This window comes from Sciurus vulgaris, assembly GCF_902686455.1.
Source record: "Sciurus vulgaris genome assembly, chromosome: 6".
NCBI classification, from domain to species: Eukaryota; Metazoa; Chordata; class Mammalia; order Rodentia; family Sciuridae; genus Sciurus; species Sciurus vulgaris.
The window spans coordinates 124,053,349-124,072,246 of record NC_136466.1 but is presented as its reverse complement, the minus strand read 5'-3'; the positions used below and the strand labels follow the sequence as shown (position 1 = coordinate 124,072,246).

Below are 18,898 nucleotides of genomic sequence, written 5' to 3'. Positions count from 1 at the left end.
CTGTTACAACTTGTAGGTAAAATGTCTGAGCTCAGACCAAGTTTCTCTATTATTCATAAACCTGTTCTTCCATGGCTGTTACCCAATTATGACCCTCACCTAATTCCCCATCTGAAAAAGTGGGTCCCAAGTAATTCCCCTTGCTGCCTTACTGAAGGCATTGAATTAGATTCGATTTGGACTGATGTGGGGGCAGAGGCTCTGTAGCAAAGGTTTCCATAGAAGTGCATAGAATTGTTCTTGCTCTAGCCAAGAGAATCCTCAGGTCCCTTCAGCTCTAAACCTTGTTCCCATGAATGTGGCACAGGAAAGCAGTGTGTCCCCGCGCTAGTCAGAGATCTGAAAACAGCAGCTAGTAGTAGTTCCTTCATTCAATACATGTGCACCAGATACTCTCTCTGGCCAACAATCCTTCCAGCCATCCTCAGAAGGGGAAGAAAAATACCAAAAATCACTGTCAAGGAGAGTTTACCTTCTACTACTCATAAGAGCTAGTATTTATTTTAGAGGTTGTCTGTGTACCAGGTACTTTATGTGACTAACATACTTACTCTCACAAACCACATTTGTAGATGAGGAAACTGAGACCCACAAAGGTAAGTAACTTGCCCGGTGTCTCATAACTCTAAGTAAAGGTGGAATTTAACCTCAGCAGTATGGCTGTAGAGCCAGCCAGCTCTTCAACCTCTCCTGCAAACCACCTTTTCAAGGCAAGCCTGTATGCGTGTGCAAGGTACTTAACAAGATCACTGATCTGCTGGATTGTTCTCTTCTATAACAGTGTTCTCTTCTATAAGAGTGGTCCCAATGATGGCAGTTAACCTCTAAAATATTTGATAAAGGAGCCTCATAGAGTTCATGAAATGATTAAAGAAAACTTGGAAAATGCTTTAAAAGAAGGTGGTAGGTAGAGCTTGTCTTCATGTTATCTTCGTATTTAATCTGTACAATGACTTTTTGAAGGAGGTATTTCCATTTTCCACTTATAGATGTGGAAATGGTTACGGGAGATCAGGAAAACTGCCCAGTGGATAAAGCAGCAGACTGCCCTCAAGCTTGTTCTCTTTGATCCAAAGCCAAAGTCACCTCCTACCTCATGCTACCTTTCTCCATAGTGTATAACGATTGTTAATGTTATTGTTATTCTTTGGTAGAAATGTTGTCTGTCAGTAATTATTTTTTCACTGTCAATTTAGCTAATATTACTCACATTTTTGAATATCATAAAAAAAGCTAATATCATAGCCACGATAATGCAGTAAATGAATAGGCACAACATAGGATGAAAGATGGACCTCTCTAGCCAGAAAACCTCCAGGCTACTCTGAACAGCTGCCCAAGAGCAAAATTTGGCAGAAAAAATTCAACCACATGACGAGAGTTTTGGCCAGATGCAATAAGCCAGATGGAAGGCCAATGAAGCAAAATCCAGGGAGGAGACAGAAGCAAGCTACATGAAATCACAGATTAGCTTTTCTTCTTCCCTTCCCCTCCCCTTTTCTCTCTTTCCTCCCCTTCCTTCCTTCCATCCTTTATCCCTTCCTTCTTATTTTTACATAAGAAATATTTTGGAGGGCTGGGGTAGTGCTCACTTGTTATGCATGGGTGAGACCCTGAGTTCAACTGCAGCACTGAAAAAAACCAAACTGGTTTTGATGCTTAATGCTACTTAAAACTATTATCAATTTGCCTAGAGTAAAATTTAGATATTATTTAGTAAATTTATATTTTAATTGATTACTTCTCCCTATTCTCTATAAAATTATGAGTTTTTGTGTTTTTTTTTTTTTAAAGAAAGCTGTTGAGTTGAGCAGAGGAAGACAGCAAGACTATGAGAATCAGACCTCCCATCATGGAATTCCTCCACGTGGGTGAAAAGAGGGCCTTCTTGGGAAAACAGAAATGGAAGAGGAACTATGTTGGCGTCCAGGTTCTAGGGCAGCTTGCCAGGGTCTCCCTAGGAAGCTCTCCCTAGCTTCCTCATTGGTAAATAGTGGTACTGCTAGATCCACCACCTGAGGATGTTTTGGGAATGGTGTGCAGGAGAAAGTGCCTGCACATCATTGGGAACACTGCTTGGAACAAAAATCGGCTTTCCTTATTTTTGCTCCAGACTTTATGACTATATATGGATGTGGTCTCTGGCCCCTACCTCTCCAATTTTCCCTCTATTATTTGACAGTATTTGTATCTATCCTTTGTCTAAAGAATAAAGTAAAATGAGTGTGGTGGGGGGAGGCACTGAAACCAACAGATAGCACACCTTTTATATCTGGAAAGTTTTAAAAACTAAAAAAATGTCGTGCAAAAAGAAGTATTCTTGTGATACTTAGAGAGTTATATCCTAGTATATTGATTCACGGTGGCAATCATTCCATTTCTAAGATGTGGGATCCAGCCGGCATTTTCTAGTAGACACTGGGGGGTTTGATTCAACCACTTGGTGATGTCCCTACTTAGGTTCTGGTAGAAGCAAAGAGTACCTTTGAAACCATGCTCTGCTGTGAACACTATTTATATCCTCTACTAAAAAATTTCTAGCTCAAATTTACGGATTTAAGTTTAACTTTCTTAGAGATTAAGACTATTTAGATCTTTTATAAGGAAATATTACTTCAAAAATTTCTTACTTTTTATTTGTTCTTTTCATACATACATGACAATACAATGTACTTTGACATATTATACATACATGGAGTAAAACCCATTCCAATTAGGATTCCATTCTTGTGGTTGTATATAATGTGGAGTTACACTGGTTGTGTATTAATTTATAAGCAAAAGAAAGTTACGTCTGATTAATTCTACTGTCTTTCTTATTCCCGTTCCTACTCCCTTCCCTTCATTCCCCTTTGCCAATAAACTTCTAGTCTTCCCCTCCCTACCCTTCCATGTTGTTTTGGATTAGCATCCACATATCGGAGAGAACATTCAGCCTTTGGTCTTTTGGGACTGGCTTATGTCTCTTAGCACAATATTTTCCAGTTCCATCCATTTACCAGCAAATGCCATAATTTCATTCTTCTTTATGGCTGCGTAACATTCCATCGACTTCCTCAATAAGTCTCCTAAAGCCCAAGAAGTAAAATCAAGAGTCAATAAATGAGATGATATCAAACTAAAAGGCTTCTCCACAGTAAAGGAAACAATCAAGAATGTGGACAGAGAGCCTACAGAATGGCAGAAAATCTTTGCCACCTGTACCTCAGAGCATTAATCTCCAGGATGTACAAAGAACTTAAAAATCTTAACACTAAAAAAACAAACACCCAAATTCATAAATGGGCAAAAGAACTGAACAAGTACTTCACAGAATAAGAAACATGAAGTCAATAAATATATGAAAAAATGTTCAACATCTCTAGCAAATAGAGAAATGCAAATTAGAACTACACTGAGAGTTCACTTCACTCTAGTCAGAAGGGCAATGATCAAGAACACAAGTAACAATAAATGTCAGTGAGGATGTGGGGAAAAGGCACATTCATACATTAATGGTGGCACTGCAAATTGGTGCAACCACACTGGAAAACCAGTATGGAGATCCTCAGAAAACTTGGAATGGAACCTCCATTATTTGACCCAGCTATCCCACTCCTTGACCTATATCCAAAGGACTTAAAATCAGCATACTACAGTGACACAGCCACATCAACCTTTATAGCAGCTCAATTCACAATAGACAAGCTATGGAACCAACCTGGGTTCCATCCTTCAACAGATGAATGGATGACGAGAACGTGGTGTGTATATGCAAACATAGCTTTTTATCTTCTCACACCAGAAGATCATTTGGGCCACATTCAGTGCTTCTGCTCTTCACTTGTATCCCGTAAAAAAATGTTACTCATTCCCTTGTCTACAAGTGGCATAAGTATGTTCAAAACACTGAAGGGATCACCAACTTAGTAGCTCTGTTAAAAAGCTGGGGAGGGAAAGATGTTGCCACAATTTGCAAAAATGAGTTTGGGAGATTTTCTGAGCATTTCAGTTTTATAGTGTATCTCATGACCCCTCAAGAGGCGAGAAACTAGAAGACACTTTCTGTTTCTGGCTCGTGGGATGCAATGGAATCATCTGTTCTACATTTAGATGTACCCTGGAAGGTTTTCCCTCTATTTGCATAGCACCCACCCACAGTCACGACAGAAAAAAAAATGTCCTTTGAACATCCCTTTTTGGAGAAGACACAAAGCAGAAAGTTTATGATTGGAAGACAGGGACAGCTCCAGAACAGTAAATGCTGTTTAATGTTTTCTTGAACATTACTGTAATTTTGACTCTGTTGTTGTTGTTGTTGTTCTTTGTTTTCTTTGCTTCCTAGATCCTATTTTCTCTCATTTTTTTTTTTCTCAGTGCTATATTTAAACCACAAACACTAATTCACTGACATGGTTTTCTGAGCATGTCAGTCTCCTCTCTCTCGCTGAGACAAATAATTAGGAGGATCTTTAAACATGTATGCCAGCACCTAAGTGACCAACCAGTGCCTTGCCTTCCCAAGAGCTGATATTCAAGCTCTGGGAGATGAGCACCGTCCTAACAGTGAAGCTATCACTTAAAGCCCAGTTGGCTCTCCATCCCACAGAGCAAAATAAGCTTCCTCACTATGAAGCCCTCCACCACACCCTCCTCTCCTTTTCCTCTCCTTTCTCTTCCCTCTCCCTCTTTCTCTCTTTCTGTATCAAATCAAAATAACTTATAAGCTGTATAAAATATTTGACTTTAAAAAATAAAAGTACTAACAAAAGACAAAAACTTGTCACTGCTAAAAAAACCACTTTCATATCAATTTTTGGCATTGCATTATTATCTCACATTGTATTTCTTAGGAGCCAACAGTCATCAAATATATATAATTTGCTATTACTTTAACAAGTCAGACTCTGACTGAATTTCATGTCTGAAAGACTTGGCTTTCCTTTAGCCTGAACATTAATAGGCAGGGAAAGCATTGCCAAGACAAATATTGCAGCTTAAAGCTAAGTGTACCAACAATATCATGCATGAATATCTTTTTGATGTTCAAAGAAAAATGATACATTCTAGACATATTTGATTTTCCAAAATATAACATTGTTCTTAAGCAAAAATATCTTAAATGCGAGAAATCCAGTGAAGAAATGTTGGTTAATGTCCAAGTTCTTTCAGTTGCTTCAACAGTAGAATTACATCCAAAGCCTCTTAAAGGTCAAGTTTAGCTTAAGTTACTTTCATGTTTTCAAAGATCTTGTATATTAAAAGGAAAGGAACAAATACAAAAAGAGGGTTATAAAATTAGAGGGCATTTTAAATTTGTATGACACCATTTAGTACATCTAATTTCAGCAATGTTATGCAATGAAACTGTTATTCAGAAGATAATTATAGCATTTAAAAGTGTGTGCATGACTGTGTATGTGCGTATGTGCATGTATACATATGTACATGTATACATGGACTCACCTGGCATTTAGGAATGATAAAAATTTAAAGTTAAATGATAAACATCTTTTTTCAATAATTGTCAGTATACTGCAGTGGTTGAATGCACAGTATCTTCTGGGAGGTGAGAGACCTCTGGAAAGTCAAGACCAGGAAGCCCAAAGACTTCCTATCTCCCTAACCTACCATTTCACTCTTGACCTGGGATAGGCATGACCAAATCAACAAGTTGGCCATACCAATAAAGACATAATGCCATCATACCAGATAAGACAGTGTAGCAGAATGCTCCATCAAAGAGGCATTAATGGCATTCCTGCTGTATGTAAGGGAACCTCTGACCCCAAAGTGTTTGCAGTCCAACTGGGAAGACAACATCAGATTCACAACAATGAAAATGGTATATGTAAATAATCAAAATAAATATTTTGCAGGCAATTAAGATTTGAATAAATTGGAAATAAACGAGAATGAAGTCTCGCAAGTTTTTAAAGAGACTGACCAACAATGGCTACTTGAGATGTCACCCTTACCTCTTAATCTTGCTGCAAATAAAGCTTGTCATTAAATACATGAAAAACTGACTCATCCTTAGCTATACCAGTGCTTGTATTTTGGGAAGGTGCAGAGCTTGAACAAAGGAAAAGAAATTTTTTTCACCAGAACAAAAAGGCAAGATTCATGATATATTCGTGAATCACATAGAACTTAAAATCAGCATTTCTTGATATTTCTCAGATTCTTTAGTTCATCAAGGTATTGCTTTTACTCCACCAACCAGTTATATATTAAGATATTAAGAAACTCTCTAGCAGATCTCAGTGATGAGGAGAGCTTAGAAGCCACAGTCTATAGGAAAAATACACAGCAATGCTAATAAATATTTGATGATAAGTTCTGAGCATACAACTTAGCACCGAGGAGTGAAATGCAATTAATAAACATGAAAATAATATACAGTAGAATGCAAAGCATACAGTAGGCATACAATTTCTAATATTCAACCAAATTTCATAGCTATAACAAGTCAACATAATAAAAAATAAATGATAGTTATTTTACTATAAAATGGAAATAAATGGAATATACATCTATCTGCCAACTCATGTTTACTATACCTTGTCAAAGTCTGCTTGTGTATTGTTACTAGTGAATTTCATAATTTGAGTTCTCTGACTTTAAATTTTCTAAAAAATTGTAAGGGCACTGTCTACCTTATTGTTTAAAGTAAATAAATCTTATGATCTTATGACTTCTTCTTCTTCTTTCTTTTTTCCATAGAGCTATGGATTTGAGCCTCATGCATGCTAGGCAAGTACTCTACCACTGAGCCACATCCCCAGCCCTTATTACTTATTTTAATCCAATTTGAATGTTTTCTATGCAGACAAATCAGAACACACTTTAATTTGAAACTAGTACATACTTCTATATAAGCCTGGAAGCTTCTAAATTTGTCACATTTGGTCTAAATTAAAAAGATCTATTCTGTCATGTATATCTAAATAGAACAAATTTTTAAAAATACCTATTCTTGAGATTTTGCAAAAAATTCACTTCTATTTATTATTACTGAAATAGCTACCAGTAGTATAGACTTATTGATTAAAAACACAAAATTATGAAGAGGCAATCTTTTCCTTATAAATACGTAGAACACTCAAGTGAAAGAAGAAGCCAAATTTTTTTTGGTTCTTTTTTTTTTTATTTCTCTCTATTTATGTGGTTAAAATAAGGCTAAACTCTGACATAGAACAAAGTCATTGTTAATTTATTGAAAACATGACATTGAGACTTTTCACATGACTTTCAGAGAAATATTTGGAAATAAAACATTAATGAAGTATTTATTAGAACTTACAGTATCTAATTCTGCTAGACAAGATTAAAACTGAGTTACCACTTAGAGGTAGGTTCATCTTTTCCATGTGAATGTGCTCTGGGACACCCATAAACAACCATATAGTATTTTTATTTTGCCATTGTTTGCTTACTTAATGAAAGAAGAATCCCTTTCTAAATATTGACAGAGTTAAAGTTAGTATGACCAATTTTGATAATATCAATGCACTAGGCAAGTTAATACTCTTGTTTTTCCAGATCACAATAATGTAATATGAATGCTTTTCTAAGGTCACCATTTAACTCTCAGTATAAGCTTTCAGAGTTGGCCAACTTCTACTGCAGCAGGTTCTTACATAGCCCTGACTATATCAAGGTTCACAATACCTTATCTCTTATTTCACATACTGGCAACCTTATGAAGTAAATCATAAGAGAAAGGTTTACTTGCAAAGGGCCTAAGGCAGATGTAAATTCCTTCCTAGCTACAAAAAAGAAAGTGCGATACCTGTAGGACTTTGAGAAATGAAATCTCGATTTAGCTCTTGGAGATGGTCCTGGTACTGTGGCTCCCAGAGGATCCCAAACAAACGCCATTTGTAAAAAGGGTGCCAAGATCCACAGCAACAGCAGGAAGTCAGAGCTGGTGCAGGGCCCTGGGGCTGGAGGGCCCCGCAGGGAGCAGGAGGCACTTGTGGCTGAGTGAGGGCATTTCTTCTGTGTGGTGGTATGTGCTGACAGAGAGGTGGCAGGCTGGCTAAGGCAGGGCTAGAAGGGACGCCAGGACTTCCTGCTGCATGACTCTTGCCCTTTGCGACAGAGCTTGCTTCACTTGGACTTTATCTCAATATTAATGTGAGAAACACTCCCTTATGAATTTTTTAAAACTATTGCCCTGATTAAACAATATAGTCACATACTACTCCTGAAAAGCACAACATAGACACACAAAGACATACACACTCATGAGAGGAGGTATGACTGAAGTAGGTGAAATTTCACACTAAGTGTGAATGTTTAAAAACAGTAAACACAGGGTTCTGTTAATAAATAAATAAATATAGGTCCATGACTGGGAAATTGAACAAAGATTTCTAAATTTCACACATTCAGCTGCCAAGTATTATTTTCCTTATTTCAACTTGTCTTAGAAACATGGCTGGACATCATTATTAGCAAACCTTCCACAAAGATTTAATTGTTTTAAAAATACCAGCGTCTCCCCGCACGTCAGTGTGAGAAGAAAACAGTCAGATCACTTTCAAAGTGTTTGGCAGGTTTTCCCTCAAGGAGATGCTGTGTCACCTTGGAGGGTGAATTATAATGCATGACTTTGACAACAAAAATCAATTTTCTTGTCCATTTTCTATTCCCTAGAAACATCTCTTAACCCTCTGATAAATCCCTTAAAACAACCTTCCTTCAAATTAAATAAATGATGAAAGCCGAAGAGAGTCCTTTGCGTGTTTTACGAGTCTAGCCACATCTCAGGGAGGCATATATTTCAAGATATCGTACTTGAGGAGTCAAAGGACCCCAATGTCGTCATCAGCTCACACCAGCGAGTGGCATTTAATGTTAACACTGCAGCATAATTCCATCAGTCCCTGTCCAAACACTGCCCGGCGGGTGACCTCCACTGTAAACCAAGGCAGAGTTCCTTTTCCAGGATAAGATTAGAGAGGCTCCTAGTGCCCAAGAGTGAATTTAACCCACTCTGAGCTGGACAAAACTAAGACATGAGTTCTGTGAACATGGCCATAACTGCTACATTTCAAAACACCTAAAACTCAGTCTCTCTCTCTCTCTCTCTCATAGACCAAAGGGGCTCAGAACCTTATGTCATTTCCATAGAAGATGAAGAACTTAAACACAATGCTTAGTTTCGCAACAGCATCCAGCACATCAGGGGTTTTTGAGAATGCTACTGGTTCCATATCAGCTTTGGGGATGAGTAAGAGAAAACATTTGTACAGTTTCACCTCATTGTTATCTGACGTATGGGCTCCACTGACTCTACAGGTGCTCTAACCAAGAGATATTTCTCCTTTCACTTGACCTTTGATGTAATTCAAATACTCACATACCTCTGTAGCCCTGTCCTTGTGGAGAGGTGATCCTCAGTCCAAGCCCACATGTGGGAACCCTGCTTATCTCAGCAAACCCTGGAGGTCCCATTCTGAGGTAATGATTAGGTAAGACATTGGCATGTAATAGAATTTTGGTTGATGAGACAAGGGAAATTTACATGGGGCATCTGTCTAGGAATGACTTCTTTTCCACCTTAAAAGAATACATAGAGAAAAGAAGAAACTTCTTTTCTGGCAGTCAGAGTTGTATGTGATAACCAGAACTCTGCAGACATCTTGAGATCATGGAAGAACCAACATGAAAAACCACCAAAACTTAAGTGTGACAAAACAGAAAGAAAAAAGAACCCAGGGCCTTGATGATGTCACCAAGTTATTGAGTGACCAAGCTTCCCATAGCAGGCCTGCTCATGATTTTAGCCACTTGCGTTATAATTTTATGTTATTTGCAGCTACTAATATTCTAACACGTGTAATTGTATTAATAGGAATAAAAATTTGTGTTTGTAGATAGACCTGTAAAAGACGTGTATTTAAAGAAAACATCTTAGAAAACTGCATAGCTTTATAGTAATTAATAAGGAAAACTTTATCAATGAGGCATCATCTAAAGAATCAAAATCAGCTCTGAGGAAAGTCTATCGTATTCTTTTATGATCTGTGCAGAGAATAAAATGAAACTGTAACAGCCCTTTGAAAAGTTAGCAATAAAATGATCACAGGGATTGTACTACACCAAATTTGGAAGCCTCCAGAAAAGTGACCTAAATCAGCTTCTTCTCTGCTCTGTCCCTTGCCTTTCCTTTCCCATCTTAGCTCTGTTTGTTTGTTTGTTTGTTTGTTGTTTTCCTTTAAGAACTGAGGAACTTAGAGGGAAAACCCCAACAACATTTTTTCCTATGCCTTGAACAAAAATCCAAGAAAAGGTGGAGGTGATAACTGAATCCACAATGACATTGGCTTTTTGTGGATTTGAGCATTGAACAATTCAGTATTCTATTCAGCATCTGCAGAGTTTCTTGTTAGAAACAGGAATTTGAAGAAAAGCAAGGAAAAAAAAACTCTCCACTACATACTTTTCTTTTTATGCATTTAATATTAAGTATCTGGCAGGGAGGACCTAAGTAGTAGTCTATTAAACAACAGCATCCTTCTAAATGTCAATAGACCAACTTAATTTTTTTAAGGAAATGAAAGACAATGATATGTAATATGGATGATGAAGACAACTGATTGCATTTTTAAATTGGTTAGTTTTAAGTCCTTCTTGTGCTGCAAATGGAATTAATTTGTTGCTTGTAAAATAAGATGTTTTGACCATTGATTTAATTTTATCAGTTTAAAGGTCTAATCCAGTGTATCTGTGTGTGTGCGTGTGTATGTGTATGTTGTATGTAACACATATTTGAGGGGAATTTTGGGTCAGTTTGAATTAAATTTATTTTTGTACTTTTACATATGATCAAACTTTAAAAGTAAGAAACAATAAAAATACTACAAATTTTAAAATAATAATTTTCCTTATGATTCTAGAGCTCTACTGCTTAAGAGGGTAGCTAATGTCACATGTAACTATTAAGTACTTGAAAATGGCTAGTACAAATTGAAATGTGTCAAAAAAGTCATATACACTATAGTGAACTAAAAAAAAAGAATGAAAGATAACTAACCATTTTAAATATGATTAATTGCTGATAAATTTATATTGATTATTGATATTGATTGAAATTAAAATGTATTGATTATGTTGAGTCAAAAATACATTCTTAAAATTCATTTCACTTGTGGGACAAAGGAGGGTGGGGAGGGGGAGAAGAGAAGTTCATTGGATTAGACAAAGGGAAATGAAGGGAAGGGAGGAGTTTGGGACTAGGACAGATAGTAGAACTTTCCTATGTTCATATATGAATATGTGACCAGTGTAACTCCACATCATGTACACCACAAGAATAGGATCTTTATTAGAATAAGTTATATTCCATGTACGTATAATATGTCAAAATTCTCTACAGTCTCATTTATATCTAAAAAACAACAAATAAAATAAAAGATTCATTTCACTTATTTTTAACTTTTAAAAATATGACTTACTAAAATATTTAAAATTACATATGGAATGTGCACTCCGTTGTCACTGGACAGCACTGGACTACAAGCACTCCCCAGCTAACTTCGGCATGATGTCTTGCACCATAGATACTGGTGCCTGTGTATCTAGAAGCATGTATTTTAACGCGTATTCCTTCTAAATAGATGTTGTGATTTTGGAGAAGATGTATAACTTTTCTGGGTCTCTATTTAGTCATCTTAAAAGGACTGCATAACATGATTCTGAAAGTTCTTTATAATTCTCCTATATTTAATGAATTCATAATTGTCCTAATTCTACATCCAGGAATACAGTGCAGTGATTAATTCATTTCAGTTTCATAAATTTCTGGAATTGCCAGGTACTTGTCTTAAGGTAATTTTATATCTAAATATCCCCTCTGTATTTAGCACTACTCTTTATTCTTGGCAACTCTTTGAGAAATATCTGTGGAATAAATGCACACATTACTATTCTGCTCTATATTAAATTTTAATGAAAAAGGAAATTTGTATACATGTGCACTCATGTATGCACATATATACTTCAAATGAGCTATGAATGAAACACTAAAAAAAAAAAAGTGAAAGATGAAGTTGTGTGTGTGTGTGTGTTTTTTTTTTTTTTTTTTTCTTTTTTTTTAGCAGAAACTCAAGTGCCTGAATGGTCTCTGAACTCTGAAGCTAAAAATGCTTTGGCTTCTTCTGAAAAAAATGGAAAATGCATTGTGATTCTGAAGTAAAGAGCACTCCAATTTTAGCTACCTTTGTCCTCTTTGAGGTTTGCCAGAGTCAATAATTAGCAACACAGCTTCTGGGATTGATAGAAGAAGAGGATGATGAACAAGTGCAAATGAGCTACCTTTAAAGAGCAATAGCATAAAGGCAAGAGAGCACTTAAGACTTTCCTGTGAAAGGCATTCAGAATGGGCAGGCCAAGAAACGAGAAATTGAAAATTAATAAACCGGAACCTGGCTGTGGGCACTTACTTAATGGAGTCCACTGTTAATGTAACACATTTTCACCTTCTACTTTAGTAATGGACTTCTCAAATTATTCTAAATGCTTCTTTTAAAATGCTTTTTCAATTTTACTAGGATTCTTGAAATTCTTTTTAATTTTCTTTCCAAACTGTGTTAGAAAGAAATGAGGAAAAAGTCTATATTGGAAAGAATGCTGGCCGAAAGTCAGATTTCTATGTCATCTTAGAATTGCTACAAATTGGGATATGAAACTTAACAAATTGTTCAGTCTTTTAGTCGTTCCTAAATGAAGATAAAGCTCTCTATAGTCTAACAGTAGGTAATGTGATCAAAAAATAATGGCAAGAAAAAACATTGAAATTTATAAATATTCTGCAGATGGAAAGTATTTTATACATTATATACATTTGTATATATGTATATACAAATGTATATAATGTACATTATACATTAGAGAAATCTTTGAGGAGCTAAAATCTGGGGAAGATATTAAGAAACAAAAATAAAATATTACCTTTTTTTTTTTTTTTAGTCTCCATATAGGTAATAATTTACTGTTGATTCAGAGCTGAAAATCAGGCACATATGGCAAAGATGAAAATTCCATTCAAATATTTTCATGAGTCATTTGCTAGGAAACTCCCCTAGTAAAACACATGGGCATGTACTTCAAAGTATTCAGTACACTGCCTAATCATATAGACTTGGGGGAAAGACTAATAGCATTTGAGGTCTGCACTGCCATTTGCTAGTGGTATGCTTTGTGACGTGTCATTGAAGCTCTATACACTTCAGTTTTCACAACTGTAAAATGGAGGCAATAATAGTACCTTCCTCACATATTTGCTGTGAAGATTAATGACAACATATATAACACTACACGGGTGCTAGGATATCATAGGTATTATAAAAGTGCAGCTGTTATTTGGCAGTGCTGTCTATGATGTTTTAGACTCTATGCTGGCCTCCTACCTAGCATTTGTTTTGCCTTGTTTGAAAAATAGCATGAATTTCCCAGACACACATCAGATGTTGGAAGTATCACAGGCATGCTGGGAGAACAAAGAAAAGCAATGTTAGTACAGAGTTCACAAAAGAACAGTTTAGATAAGTCACTGTAGTGGTTGAACTACACTTTTTAAAAGGCTGAAATATAAAATAGATGGTGAAGCAAAGTCCACTCATGTGGGACCTGGGTACATGTGCTGCTCTCTTTGTTTCTACACTTTCCTCAGGTACTGAAATAATAACAAAACGTGCCTTTCATGGGCATTGTGTTTTTAAAATCAACTTCACATCTGTTACTTCATTAGAAGTTCAGGGTCATTAAAGGTAGACAATGGACTTACTTGTACCCTCACCAATCTCTTTGAGGAAACGAGTCAATAGAATATTTGTACTTGAGAAAAGAGGTGAACTCGTTGCCAAATATTTTCTAGCAGATCATAAGCCTGAGCTTTTCATCTGAGCCAACTGTAGGCTTGGAAGGGCCAGAGGAATAGCCCATCTGTTCTGCAGACCTTGATACCCCCCTGCAGTGTGGGCATCATGCCTTCCACACACAGTGGCTGGGCAGTAAATGGTCACTGACTGAATGTTCCTTGACAAAAAGGTCAGGTTACATATTTCATCAAGGAATCTAAAAGATTGAGTTAGAGAAAGACACTAACAAGTTGGGGACTTTCTCCAGATTTCCCCATAGGCCATGACCCATTGCATAATCCCATTTGGTGGGTTCAAAGGTGATTTTCCATGAGACTACACATGCTGGAAAGGAAGATCTTGAGCTGGTTCTTATCTAGGTTGACCCATATTATATCAGCATTGTTGATTCAGAGTTAAAACTCAGGCACACATGGCAGAAATGGGAATTCTGTGCACGTATTTTCAGAGTCATTTGCTAAGAGGTCCCCTAGCAAAAAACAGTATAGACATGTGGACATGCACCTTGTAATGTGGCTCTGATTCATTCTAATTAGAACTCTTACTCCCAGAAAAAACTGTTCTCAGAAATTATATTGTCTATTCATGCTAATTTCTTTTATCTAAATACTTTTTGAAATCTTAAATATTTTATAACAATGGAATAACTAAAAACATGTTCATCTCTACTCAATAAGCATAGTATCTGAAGGTCAAGATTATCGTAATACTTTACATGTCAAAATTAAGACCATCTATTCTTGGACCAAACAAGATGATTTTAAAAATTAAAATTTACTTCATCATCTTGTGTTATTCTGTTCCTTCCACCAATAATTGGGACTTAAAAATGAAAAGAATATTGAAAAAACAAAAAAAACCAAAGGCAGGTCCTCCTCTACTTTTTAAATATATAGATCAGTTTCTTAAATAGAATGGGCATGAAAAAGTATTTATATAATAAATGAATATCTGACAACTTTGAGTCTCTTTAACCACACTCATATTTTTATTTATCTATAGACACAATAATCTCAAACACATTAAGAGAAACTTACCAATATCAGCAACAGCAAAAATGTTTTCAGTTGCAGGAACATAATGCTAACTTACAATCGTGCAAACTCAAAAGGTAATCTACAAATTAATTACAGAGCTTTATTAAATGAGTCAAAGCTGTTCTATAAATAAAAAATGTAGTGCTTTTCTAAAGGTTGTTGCTATCATGTGCAAGCCCTCAGGATAAAAAATGGAAATCCGATTTTAATAGCTTCATCACAATAATTAATGAACATATAAACAATTCATGCAAGCACCTCAGACAAGTATTGTTCTTGGGGACCAATGGGACATTTCAGTAACATTAACTAAAAGCAGGGAGCACTGTGTTGATAGAGGAAACTCTAAATTCTATTTCTCCAAAGGGTAGTATTCAAGCGGAACCTGGCACGGAAGTGAAACATATAATTGAACCCAACTTTCCCTTCTAAGGTAAATACAATCCTTTCAGTATTAGGAGATGGCTTGGATCCTGCCCCCAAGTTGTCCCCAGGCAACCTGCTCTTCCTGGCACTGTCCTCACCTCCTTCTGTATCATCCCCTCCTGCAGAAGAAAGCGCCAGTATCTTAATGCTCTCCCATTTCACAATGAAGCTGCTCAAGATTCTCAACAAGGAATCGAATCCCAGATATTCACAATCATATGAATCCAAAGTACCATTTCCCCTTTTCCTGAGATTTTTGCTGTTTGGGGGTTTTTAAACTCTGTGTAAAACACCCCACAACAACATCAGACATCAGGAAGATAGTATCTTTTAGTTTGTTTGGTTTTGAAATAAAGGCCTTTCTCTGACATTGGAATTACATGTGCAGGCAGGCTAAACCAAACAATTTAGTCACTTTACTACAACTAAGAGGCACTGTGCATTCACTTATTGGTGGCTCAGCCCCATCACTGACATCCTTGGCTAGCTTTTCAGCATCTTTGTGTCGGGCACTTGTTTCTGATTGGAGATGGATGTCTCTAACGCGAGGACCAGTCCTCCCTGGTGGGAACACAGTTGAAAGCACACCCATCATTTTCTTCCACCAACCCCCATCCTTCCAGATGGATGCAACCCAGTGGAGAGCTCATCTGTTACTGAGCGTTTCATCTCCTCACCCCATTGCAGCACTGCAAATTTCAACTATGTGACATCTAAACAATGTTTTTAGAAATAACCTTTTTTTTTATATTTCCACCTCTACGAATTTAATTTATGATCTCATTTGTTTTCTTTTGTGGTACTGGGAATTGAATGCAGGGATGCTCTACCAGTGAGCTACATCCCAGTCATTTTTATTTTATTTTGAAACTGTCTCACTAAATTGCCCAGCTGGCCTTGAACTTGCCGTCCTTCCGCTTCAGTCTCCAGAGTTACTTGAATAAGACATGCACCACTTTGCCCAGCATGATCTTCTTACTTTTTAAAATAATAATAATAGTTGTTCATTATATTACTTTGTTAGGTTTGCCATAACAAAGTACTAAAGACCGGAAGGTTCAAATAACAGAAATTTATTTTCTCATAGTCCTGGAAGTGGAAGTCTGACATTAAAGTGCCAGCTGGGCTGATTTCTTACTGAGTCCTCTCTTCCTGACTCACACATGGCCAACTTCTCCCTTTGTTCTTATGTGGTTGTTTGTGTCTGTGTTGTGGGGGGTTTCCTAATCTCCTTTTATTACAAAGATACCAGTCATATTGGATAGAGCCTACCCAATGACTTCATTTTATCTTAACCTTCTTAAAGACTCCCATCTCCAAATACAGTTTAAGGAATTGGTATTGGGACTGCAACACATAAATTTTGTTGGTACACAACTCAGTTCACAACACTCATGTTTTCTTTAGAGCACCTTTTTCAACCCAGAGTATCATTTTTTTTCCAGAAAATTTTGATAATTTGTAAAAAATACTACTCTATAAGTCACAGATACATCCTTAAAGACTGTTTCTTCAGAATCCACAGACCTATTGTTCCAAGTTAGGTTCCTCCTTCCACAGCCTCTACAACTCAGATTTCAGTTTTCAAGTCCCCTGCTACAATTCCAGTAAAGTATAGTCATATTGGATTGCTCAAATGTAGGCTTCTATTGCTTCCACTTAGCTTTTTTCTCTCCAAGATTGGCACTGTCCTTCAAAAATCTAATCACTAGCTAGTTTACTTTAGCACCACCTCTCTTCAACCTCAGATGCACCCTTCCAAAGGGCTCAGTTCTTGCAGAGCCATACCCCATTTACCTGGGTCTCCTATTTCATTCATCTTTCTCTGCAAGTTTCCTATGTCACTAAACACAAGTATCCCTCAAGGAAGGGCTTCATCACTTCAAGAATGCTGAGTATGTCATTTGTTGAGTTAATTAAATCCAGTTGGTTTGACATCAATTGTTTTGGTGGTTAATATGATTAAAATATCATAAATAATTATTATTTATTCTTGTTTTTAACTTAGAGACATGCCATAAATTATGGCTTGATGACCAAGATCCAGCAATGGTTATTTTGATTGATTTTTCTTCCCCAAATAAGATACATGTTTCACTTTAAACAATCACAGTGTGTGTGTGTGTGTGTGTGTGTGTGTGTGTGTGTGTGTATAATTTCTTTATCAATTTTTGGTGACATTTATGAAAACCTGGAGAAATACTCTTAGTATTATCCATATTATGATTTGGAAAACCCTGGGGTCCATTTGTAGCGATTGGTTTGCCTAAAGTATTATAAGAAATGGTTTCAAGACACTTTTTGATAATTTCCTACTTAATTTCCATTCTACCCATTTCAAAGTTTACTTTGTATTTGACATAAAAATCTTAGGATTTTCCTTCCATATCCCTGTCCATGAGCAACCTCAAGAAACTGATTTAAATCTTTAAAAGCTGCATATTTACATAAGCCAAATGTAGACCATGATTTGATTAGAAAGCCGGGAAAACCAAATATTCGCTTTCCCATCCTTTTTGCTTTAGAGACAGCCATGTGGCATGGTTCTGGCCTCTGTGTGCAAGCTGAAGCCTTCCAGGGTATCAGGGATAAGTGTTCTTGATAAGTGGAGTAGAAACAGCTAGGGCTTCCCCTTCTCTTTTTCCCCTTCCAACTTCCTTCTCATTGCCTATAGCACAGACATGCTGTCTGCACTCATGAAGAAAAGGTCAAGAAAACTTCATACATGCTGGCCCTCCACAAATGTTGATAGCATCATACAATCCCTGAAACACCTTCAGCGACCACCCACTGGGAATTCATCTCCACTTGTTCAAGCTATTGTACATTCAGGTTACTTGTTACAGTTGAGAGCATTTAAAACAGAAATACAATGCATACAGCAGTGAAAAGTTTGAGTTTTCCACAAAAAGAAACTCTCTGGCCATAAAAACATCCTCTCCAACCAAAACTCAGTTATGAATCCACAAATCCATTTCCCTAGGTCAAAAGGAGGCAAAGGAGAAAGAGCTGGCTGTTTTCACATAGATGAGTCACCACAAGGGGATCTATGTAATGCTCATTCTTTATGGTTGAACGGCAGTATTTTTCTTTTACCCCAGGGATTAACTGTTTTCTGTGCATGTTAAAAAGGAAGAAAGCTACATTGCAAACTAGAACAGAAGGAGGGATTCTGTGACAGCCTTCGCTTACATCTTATTGTAATCTGCTTCATATGGATAAAGAAGGCATAGAATGACAGAATGCTGAGGTCCAGCTGCTTTGTGTTTTGACCCTCCCTGAGCAAAAGACCTGGTAACTATGATCCATTCTTGGCAGTAAATCCATTCATTTCCTACAGAAACTCAGGAAGCTTGGACTGCCTCTCTTCAGCTCATTATCAGAGCAATTAAAATCAGCTGTTGCAATGCTGCTTTTAGGTTTCAGATTCTGTAATTTGCGTAGCCCAAGGCATGATTCATTTTTATGAAGAGATTTTGGTTCCAGTCCTGCGGAGTTTTAAAGAGTTTTAATTAAACACTCTTTGGGGAGGTTTTCCTTGATCTGTTGGATTCAAGATTCTTT

General features: G+C 36.7%; 1 protein-coding gene across 10 annotated transcripts in view; it reads right to left on the bottom strand.

Annotated features, from left to right (window-relative positions):
* The window catches only part of PDE4D (phosphodiesterase 4D), a 1,241,089-nt gene that overhangs the window by 309,333 nt on the left and 912,858 nt on the right, over nucleotides 1–18,898 (bottom strand). The window contains exon 1 of one of the 10 annotated variants that reach the window (XM_079144031.1): nucleotides 7,775–9,058. The exons of the other annotated variants lie outside the window; for them this stretch is intronic. Within the exon in view, the coding sequence (XP_079000157.1) occupies nucleotides 7,775–7,863 (89 nt within the window). The 5' untranslated portion in view covers nucleotides 7,864–9,058. Of the gene's footprint in view, nucleotides 1–7,774; nucleotides 9,059–18,898 lie in introns of those variants that run through there. 10 annotated transcript variants of the gene reach the window in all.